At 30.3% G+C, this 10,659-nt stretch overlaps 1 protein-coding gene across 1 annotated transcript; it reads left to right on the top strand.

Annotated features, from left to right (window-relative positions):
* The first annotated feature begins 2,170 nt into the window (after positions 1-2,170).
* On the top strand, positions 2,171-6,931 carry LOC113386534 (peptidyl-prolyl cis-trans isomerase cyp11-like). The gene is made up of 8 exons (XM_026624314.1): positions 2,171-2,242; positions 3,811-3,933; positions 4,005-4,141; positions 5,255-5,416; positions 5,555-5,667; positions 5,735-5,857; positions 6,188-6,372; positions 6,926-6,931. The coding sequence occupies exons 1-8, from the start codon at positions 2,171-2,173 to the stop codon at positions 6,929-6,931; spliced, it is 921 nt and encodes a 306-aa protein (XP_026480099.1).
* Positions 6,932-10,659: the final 3,728 nt, after the last annotated feature.

A 10,659-nucleotide genomic window follows, 5' to 3' on the forward strand; every position in this document is an offset into this window, starting at 1 on the left:
GTGAATATTTATTTCATTATTAATTAAGTTAAAGTTAGAGGACATAAGTAAAATAGGCGAATTTAAGAGAGAATTAGATTTAGGAGTAGGATAATAGAAAAATAATTGTAAAGCAGATAGCCTTGGAACATTAAAGGATAGTTGGTTAAGAATAAGCGGACAGTCTATAGAATTATTGCGAAGTTTAAATAAGAACATAATTGTACAGATAAATCGACGTGAGCAAGAAAAAGAATACCAAATTCTTTCAGTAAAGTGTTAAGGGGGTCTTCCTATGTGACGGCCTGTTTTTTAGGGATATTTTAGGATTTTTTTTTCTACTACCAGTAAATATTCAGAGCTTCAAGTTTTTTATCATTTATTAACACATATTTGGACAGTATAAATAATAAAATTTCAGCTAAAAATATTCAGTCAAACTAGAGTTACAGCGCTCTGAACACCCCCGCCTCGAAAAAAAGAGCTCCCACTTCCTCCACGATTCCGGCTGATCGGCTTATCTGAAAAAAAAAACGGCATTTTAATTTGTAGGCTTAAAAGCACGGAATGACCTATAATCAAATGAATATAAAAAAAATTAGATTTTTGATAGACATTTGAAATAAAAGTTGCAAATTAGGCGTTTTTCATTCCATGCGTTTAAATATATTGAGTGTGCCATGTAAATTTTAAGTAATTCGGTCCAGCCGTTTCTGAGATACAATGGAGGAAAGTTTGAAAAACACAGTTTTGAGAAAAACGCGTTGAAAGTTTCTAACTGCCAACTCAGCGCTCCGAACCGCTTTTTCTTTTACCTGCTGTATCTTTAAAACGACTTCGAATTTTTTTAAAATCGCTATACTACCGTATTCTAGACGTGTTAAGGGAGCAATTTATGAAAAAAAAAATCGATTTTTTCAACCCATCACATAGGAAGACCCTCTTAAGGGGTAAATTTTATATGTTTTATAATAAAGATATTTCAGTAATTTTCGCTGAACCTTCTCTATCGAATCAAAGTTATTGATTTGATGAGGATACCAAATGATCAAACCATATTCTAATTTTGAACATACATTAGAATAGTACATGCAAAGAAGTGCGTGCATTATTTGAATTGAATTCTTTATAATTTCTCAGTATGAAACCTACAGATTTATGTGCTCTATCAGTTATATGATCAGTGAAAAACAAACCAGAATCGAATAAAACTCCTAAGGATGATATTTTATTACATCTATCAATGCTGGTGTTAGAGATTTTATAATCAAAATGTATTGGAACGCGCTTATGTGAAAAACTGAGAATCTTGCACTTTGATATATTTAAATGTAATTTGTTAGAGACACACCAAGAGTGGAAAGAGTCAAGTTGAGATTGTAATAATAAGCAGTCATCAATAGAATTTATTTTGAGATATAGTTTGAGATCATCTGCAAATAATAAATGTGGACAGCTAATAATTTTAGATATGTCATTAATAAAAATAATAAATAGTAGTGGACCAAGAATGGATCCTTGAGGAACACCTGAACTGATATTTTCAATATTGCTCAAGAATCCATTAAGATAGACAAACTGTTTACGATTATGAAGATAACTCTTGAAAAAATAAATAAGTGAAGAATTAAGACCAATCTTAGATAATTTAGTAAAAAGAATGTTATGATCAATTTTGTCAAAAGCTTTACTGAAGTCAGTGTAAATAACATCAACTTGTCCATTAGTGTCAAGATTCTCAGCTATGTATTATTTAATACAAAAATAAAATTGTAATTGTAGAACGGTCAGACATGAATTCATGTTGATTAGTAGAAATTTAAGATTTAACAGAAGGAATTAATTCTCTATAAATATTTTTTTCAAATATCTCAGCAAAGTTTGATAATAGTAATATTTGATATATCACCTTGTTTAAAAGTTTGGTACTAGTCGAGCAATTGAAATTGAAACATTGAAAAGATTCTAGTAGATTAAGGAAAGCTTCAAAATTCTCAGTAGGTACATCAGGTAGAACGTAAACGTGTTATACGAAATTGGATTAAAATCAACAAACTTGTTCTTTGATCTTACTAATTATTACTCTTATTTTTCAGGTATTAAATGCAAGAAGCCGCATCGATAACAAACCACCTATTCATCACGACATGGGAAGAAACAATTATCAAAAGTGAACTCTTGGAAGGAAAGAATGGACAAGGCTGATATCATTAGAGGCAACGAGAGGCTGATGAAGAAACTCAATCATGTCTACAGAAGCGAAGTGAGTTTAAATTTTTGCTGCACTTTTAATGCTGGGTTACATGTTACAAAATAAGCAAAAAAAGAGTGCATGTAAGGTTCACACGCGATTGAAGTAAAACTTATTTGCTACTGTACAAGATGGCATTTACTTAAGTAAAAATAAAAACATCATATAACGATTTTGAATAATGTTTATTAGTAATATGATAACACTCGTTATGCACACATTTATTAGTGTCGACCATTATACACATTTATATAATGATAAATTATAAATTATATATTTATAATAGCATTAAAAATGTGTATAATATTTAAAAACAATAATGTAATTAAAGTCATACTTCAAATATGACATGATCGGTTTGTCATTGTAATTAGCATTTAGGACTAGAACCTTTATTAGAGAAATGAAGTAATTGCTGATTAATAAATTCTATAATATTTGTTTACACAGTGGATTATGTTAAACAACGCCTAAACAAATATTGTTTTCGCAACTTCACTCATCATGTAATGATTGTGTTTGAAGAACTTCATGTAATTAAAATTAACATACATTCATTGATTGATAGTATTTTTTTTTACTTTTTTGCTGGCGATATAATCTCATTCTTTGAACAGCTGTAATATCTGTCTTGCCTACAAAATATTTTTTATTTTAATAACTTCAAAGATTTAAAGAAACTATGAATAATATAGAAACTAGTGGGGCGCATGGCATCTAGCCTTAAGGCAAATTGCTGGAACTTCCCGTATCAAAAATTATTATTTTTTTAAAAACGAATAACATTTTTGAAAAAAAATTACTTCGAAAAAATTAGATTTTTGAGAAACTTTAAATCGGACAAAAAATTACTTTTTCTGAAAAAAATTTTTTTTAAGAAAAAACATTTATTTTTGTTCAAATTTTTTCTTTATTTTGACATATTTTGGAAGATCTGAACTTTTTTTCAAAGCGATCGTACTGCTTTAACTGCATAGAATATAAAGCGCATAAGCGACGAAAATTTGTATCCGAAAACACACACACGCGCACACACACACACATACATACATACATCCATTTTTTCTAAGGTATGCCAAAATGTTCAGAAACCTCTAAAACGTATATATATATAAAAATTTTCATTTTTGATTTTTTTGAGATTACTATAACTTGCCCTACGGGCTATAAGCTTAAGTTTAAGTTTAGTACACGGCACAAATGCTTAATTTGTTTTATTATTTTCAAGGAACAGGGTTAAATACTCTTCTTATTCAGGCATTTTTCATTAAATCAAGATTTGTACTACGATGTAACTTTAAAATGTTTATTTATCTATGCCGATTTCCTTGTTGATATCGGTACGCATATAACGTTGATGCCTGTACGCATACAATGACAGATCATTATTCACATACACGACGACTAATCACAATCGACCCGTATAGAAATGATATCATCGAGAGCGAATGACGAATCATTGGCACTCGACTTTTATCTTATCTTATCTGCCGTAACGCACTTCCGTTGCATTTGTACAGATTTACACCCTAGTCGCGCCTAAAGAAGTTTTACTTCAATAATCTTTTTCTTTTTCCCAGGCAAGTGTAGCAAAATTTTTCAAAAACGCGTCAACAGCCCCAACCAGAATGACCAACAAGAAATTCAAATTGGCAGACATCACAGAGCAGAATATGGCTCTCAGAAAACGAATCATGGAAAGAGTAAATTACTATTAAGTGAATTTTGTTACTGTTATTACATTTGAAAAATAATAGTCGTGTTGAATACAAAGGGGCCGGATCCGACGATCGAACCGAAAAACCTTAAGCAGTGGTGGAAAACGACTCTGACACGAATGCAGGCGGTTTCCAAATATCCTTTACATTTTGAACTGGAAAAGGAAATGAAAATTAATAGTAACAATTTTAGGTAAGAGGCGAATTGAACTAAATCAAGTTGTATGTATGGTTGGGTGCGATTATTTGTCAAATATTTTGAGTCTACTTCCTGAAAATTGTAGGATATTTAATACAAAAAACTAGTGGTGCATGGCATCGTGCCTTAAGGCAAATTGCTGGAACATCCCGTACCGTAATGAAATATTCGAGAAATTTTAAACGTTTTCAAATATAATATTACAAATACTGTAACCTACATTATTTTTGCTATCTTGTTATATCTGAGCAAATCAAATGTAAATCATGAATCAATTTATCTCCAGAACATTAACAATCGTCATTTCATTTCGAATTCAATTTCAAAAAAAAAATAGTTGCCTAATTTACACAAAATTGAAAAAGTGCTCCATATAGCAACAGTCTAAACGCACTTGGGTAAACATTTGTACCAGAGTGGCGCTTAGACTGTGCTTAGCCTGGGCAATTTTTTGAATATTTAATCCAAAATTACAAAAATATTTCATGGAAAATTAAAAAAGATGTAATAATTTTTTATCCTCAAAAGCAATTGTTTTGTTAATACAAGCAGAAAGTTTTTTAGATCATTCAAATCGAACGCTTAGTTCACTCAAAAACTGCCATTTTTTGCACATTTAGCTCTGTATCTTCGAAATGGCGGGACCTGTCTTTGCCAAAAACTAATCACCTCTTATCCCAATCATTACAAATTGAAGGTTTTTTGATCATTCAAATCCGATACTCCGTTTTCTCAAAACTCTATTTGTATTTTTTGCACTCTTTGCTCCGTATCTCCGCAACGGCTGGACTTACCTTTGCCAAAAACTAATCAGCACATCTCTCTATCAATAGGAATCGAATGTTTTTTTAACCTTTCAAATCGGCGGATCCGTGCGCCCGAAAACGTGACCCAAACATTGTATTCATACATACATACACACACACACACTGACGACTCCATCCATTTTTGCTGAGTTACCCCCAAATGTTCAGAAACCTTCAAAACGTCGAGAAATGCAAAAATTTTCAATTTCGATTTTTGGTTCATTACTATAACTTACCTTACGGGAAGTTAAATATATATTATTTTTACACATATATTATTTATAATCTAATTTACTTCCAGTCGTTGTTACTTCGATTTGGGCTTAGATAACGGCGTCAATCTGGGCAGGTTGGTTTTCGAGTTATACAATGAAATTTGCCCAAAAACATGTCAACATTTTATTTCTATATGTAAAGGAACCCACGAAAACGGACTGTGCTACGAAGGAACATTATTACACAGGTGAACTATAGTTTCTTTAAAATTAAATAAAAAATCACTGAGTGGAAAGGGTGATTGTTAGTTTTGATAATAATTTGTGATAAACATTGATTTTTATTGTTCTCGATTATCTTTCCTTACACCTAGTTTTATTTTCAGAATCGTTACCGGCAACTGCATACACGGTGGAATTACAACAACCACCTGCATCGGTACGAAAAAATCTCTAGTTTTGGATGCAGAAAACCATATTATAAACCATGATAGATTGGGTATAATAGAGATATGGTGATAATGATGCGTTAAAAATAATAATTTTTATATTATAATTAATTTTAGGAATTTTATCCATGGACGGTCGAGCTGAGTCCCAATATTTGATTACTTTGCGTGCCATGCCGGAGTACGACGGACGGCGAGTTGCTTTTGGAAGAGTTGTATGTGGAGTACGAGTATTGAAAGGTGAGAGATGGAAATTCACATAGACACACACACATGCTTATATATACATATTAGAGACGGGTAACTAGAGAAGACATTTGTGTCAAGTATTATGTTTCAAAGTTGTCGGAGTTGTCAGAGTTGTTAAGTGGATATAATTCCTCTCTGAAGCGGGTCAATCCTAACCGATCCGGCTTCGGATATGATAAGTCGAATCGCTCACAGACCAAAATGTTCATATTTTCATTTTTTCTTCCAACAAATCGCTTTTTTGGCGCCTCGTATACAGAATCACTTGCAGGTCAGGGTGCCGCTTTAGATATATTTATTACCATTACTAATCATTATTAGGTGTCGAGAACGACTTCGGTACTCGAAAGGGTCGACCCAGTCAAAACGTCCGGGTCGTTCAGTGCGGTCAATTGTGCGGGTTGCCCTGCGCGGCCTGCCAGAGCGCGAAGCAAAGGGACGAGATTGAATTCGAACTGGACGACGATGAAAACGAACAACCATCGGGACACAGTACGAAGATTATGGTGAGTTTGAAAACATATATGTTATTTATTATACTCCCTGCCGCCTTTTTGCTATATAAACCAAGATACAACAAGAGATTCAAACAAAAAACAATATCTACAAAAAAAGAATAAACATTAACCCCAATTACTTTCCACAAAGTATACTCAGAAGCGCGCCCAACAAGAAAAAATGAAAAATTCCACGATCTTTAAATTTTGTAAATTATTATTATTATTATTGTTATTATTGTTATTATTATGCTAATTATTATTATTTTTATTACATATTATTATTTAATTATTATTATTATTTATTATTATTATTATTATCCTTACTATTTCTATTATTGTTATTTTGTTTTATATTTTATTATTTTTCTAGTATTATTTTATTATCTGAAATTTTATTTATATTATTTATTAATCTTATTTTTTATTATTATTTGCTTTATTTTACATTAAATCATATTACTGCTATTATTTTTATGTAATTTTTATCCTTTGCTCGTTTAGTTATTTAATCTTTTACTTAATTATTTTCAATATTACTTTTGTTAATGACTTTTAACAGTTGTAATAACTAATTGAAATTAAAAAAAAAAAAAAGGTTCTGAATTTAAATAACGTAAATAAAAATAATATAACCTAGTAAAATGTTTTATAAATACCAATGAATATATAATTATACAAATGGGATCTTTCAGAGCACCGTATTTCAGAAAAATATGATTTGCAAAAAAAGTGCTACAACGCCAAAAACTGCATTTTCATTTTAACATTTCAAAAAAGTTAATATTTTGAGTTTCTAGTAACACTTGCGGCCCGTTATATATAACGTTTTTGTGTATAAATAAAACTACAAGCAAAACTACTTACTTCAATTTAATCATTAATTAAATAATATTCACGTAAAACATCCTATTAAACATCATCTCTTTAAAACGTTTGACATTTGACGTATTAGCCACCGTCCATTGTTTTATTTAAAATACGCTTCTATAAAAAATTTCAAATTAAAAATGTAAAGTCTCTACGCGATTTTAAAATAATATTTCACCTTTCCGACAACCTACTGATTAGCACGAATTTTTTAAGACCAAGACTGGCCAAATCGGTTTAGCCGTTTTCGAGTTTTATCGGATCATTTTATCGAGAACTCCATCTTTATACATAAGATAAAATGATCTGATAGAGATAGATAGAGTAGAATATAAATCAAATCGGCAATTTAAGGGGGTAGCCTGCTTCAAAAAAAAGAGTGCGCGTAAGGTTCACACGCGATTGAAGTAAAACTTATTTGCTACTATACAAGATGGCATTTAAGTAAAAATAAATCTAAGACGACTAATAACAATCGACACGTATAGAAATATCATCGAGAGCGAATGACGAGTCATTGGCACTCGACTCGGCCGTAACGCTCTTCCGTTGCATATTTACCTATCGAAATATGGAAAAATTCAAAATTCGATTTTTTGAAAATTCACACTAGGTGTGCCTCTTAAATGTGATTTGCTAATAAAGTTTCTATTGATTAAAAATCTCTACCCTTAACTATTTTCATTGAAAAGTATAACTCCTTTTGAGGAACTATTTTTTTTTATTAATCATATCTATTAATTATTTAATCATCTCTTTCCTCAGGACCAAGTTCAGATTTCGCTCGTGCCTATCGATCAACTTGTACGAACAATAGTAATTACGATTTAGGCAGATCGAGGCTGAGATCGGCTTGTCCGAGCCATTCAGGATCTTTGTGTCCAGCCTGTTTCTGCGGCACTGGTTCCTGCACATGTGGAGGAAAAAGTGAGTACTAAGCAAAAGGATGTACTAGAAAAACACCGACTTGCTAGTTTTGTGTTCATTGATTGTTTAAGACCAGATTTGGAAGAATTATGTAACGCCCCACAGCAACCCGGTTTACTTAAATAAATCATAAACTAGTGGGGTGTATGGCATCGTGCCTTAAGGCAAAATGCTGGTAGGTACTTCCCGTACCGTATTGAAATATTAGAGAAATTTTAAACGTTTTCAAATATATTATTACAAATACTGTAACTTTTATTATTTTTGCTATCTCGTTATATCCGAGCAAATCAAATGTAAATCATAAATCAATTATCTCCAGAACATTGACAATCGTCATTTCATTTCGAATTCAATTTAAAAAAAAAATAGTTGCCTTAATTTGCACAAAATTGCAAAAGTGCTCCCGTATAGTCACAGTCTAAACGCATTTGCAAATAATTCCGTGCGACATTTTCACTTATACTGTGCTTAGCTTGGCGGCATTTTCACATTTTTCAATAGTTTTCACAAAATTGGAAAAGTGCTCCAATTGGGTAAACATTTGTACCAGAGTGGCCCTTAGACTATGCTTAGCCTGGGTGATTTTTTGAATTTTTAATCCAAATTACAAAAATATTTTATGGAAAATAAAAAAAATGTAATTTTTATATCCTCAAAAGCAATTGTTTTGTCAATTCAAGCGCAAAGTTTTTTAGATCATTTATATCGGGCACTCTTTATATATTTCTGCACTCTTTGCTCCGTATCTCCGTAACGGCTGGACCTGCCTTTGCCAAAAACTAATAAGCACATCTCCCTATCAATAGGAATCGAATGTTTTTTTCAACCATTCAAATCGGTTGATTGGACGAAAAAATGCGGAAGTTAATTAATGTATTGATTTTGTAAAGTAACAAAATAAAACATAATTGTAAAAAAAATAAAAACGGGGGTTACCACTATTTTGTCAACTATAACAATTTAATTTTTTTAATCGAATTTTCAATATATATTTAAAATAGTATTTTGAAGTGCCCATCATAGCGGATTTCAAAATATTGATGTTTGTTTGTTTAACGAGCACTTCATTCAAAATTGTTAAATTTCAACGAAAAATGCGAATAGTAATTTGTTAATATTGATGAACAAATTAACATATATAGTAGATTCGTTATGATTGGGCACTTGAAAATGTAATTTTAAATATACTGTAAAAAATTCTAATGTTTTTTTTTGAGTTTTTAACAAGATTGAATTGAGTGAAAATGTAGATGTCAAAAAAAATTTTTTTTGCCAAAATTTTTATTCCCAATTTTTTTTTCAAAATGTTTTCGCCAAAAGTTTTTTTCCAAAAAAAATTTTTCCTCAAAATTTTTTACAAAAAATGTTTTTTACACAATTTTCTTCCCAAAATTTTTCCAACATCAAAACATGCACATTTTTCACTCACTTCAATCTTGTTAAAAATCATGGACTATATCCATGGTTTTTCATTCAAATCAAACAAGTCGAAAAAAAAATTCCTAAATTTTTTTCCAAAATTGTTTTCCCCCAAAAATTTTTCTCAATTTTTTCCCCAAAAAATTTTTTTCTTAAAATTTTTTTCCCAATTTTTTTTTCCTAAATTGTTTTTCCTAAAATTTTAAATGCTTTGTTAGTATATTTAGGTAGCCTATATATATAATCATTTTATAAGTCCTCGAATCCGTTTCCAGATACATGTTGTCATTTTGCTTTATAATATTTTTTGTTAATATATTTGAGATAATGTACAAGTAAAAAAAAAAGTTTTAGATATGAAATATTTTTCCTCATATTTTAAAGATTCAAAGTACATTTTAAACCCAGAAATGTGTTTTCCAAAAAATCTATAGTGGTGTGTGTAACCCCTTAATTTTAGCTAAAATTTTAAAGCTCACATATATACTTCAAATGCATAATTTTTACTTTGCAATTTAGTTTATATAATTCTTTGAAATATTATATAATTCTTTGAAAGTTTTTCTTTATCTCTGATTGATAAAGTTTTATTTTTTACTTTTCATGTAAACATATATAAACGTCATCGTCCAATTTATAAGCCCATATATTTTGTCTATAACGATTAGTGAAAATTACTGTATTTATAATAATCTATTTGAAAACATTTAATATTCCATGATAATGGAATATCTCATTATGGCGCTGGAAGTTCCAGCAATTTGCTTTAAGGAACCAAAAATAGTAGTATAAATTATATACCTACAATTTGATAAAAATTTTAATAAAAATATCAATTGTAGGCTCTCATCACGACGGACTGGAAAATACTAAAAGCAGTCGTAGTATTTTACGAAGAAAACTCAGCGGCCTTAAGGGTAGAAAATTTCTTAAGAAGGTTATATGAAGACGCAGACGATTAATATTATTCAACTAATAATTTCATTATTAGTATAAAACTCGTTCGATGGTATGCAATATGCATGTATTTGTCTATGATATTAATAGATATAATTATAATAAAATTTGTAATATAAC

Source organism: Ctenocephalides felis, unplaced genomic scaffold (assembly GCF_003426905.1).
Source record: "Ctenocephalides felis isolate EL2017-DRISC unplaced genomic scaffold, ASM342690v1 CF-g0.4_SCAFFOLD_03571, whole genome shotgun sequence".
NCBI lineage: Eukaryota > Metazoa > Arthropoda > Insecta > Siphonaptera > Pulicidae > Ctenocephalides > Ctenocephalides felis.

Bases quoted from the DNA above. Each gene is read 5' to 3' on its own strand.
- LOC113386534 (XM_026624314.1), top strand. From the start codon at position 2,171: ATGGACAAGGCTGATATCATTAGAGGCAACGAGAGGCTGATGAAGAAA. The intron at 3,934-4,004 runs GTAAATTACTAT...TTGAATACAAAG, and splicing joins GAAAACGAATCATGGAAAGA to GGGCCGGATCCGACGATCGA. The intron at 5,858-6,187 runs GTGAGAGATGGA...AATCATTATTAG, and splicing joins TGGAGTACGAGTATTGAAAG to GTGTCGAGAACGACTTCGGT.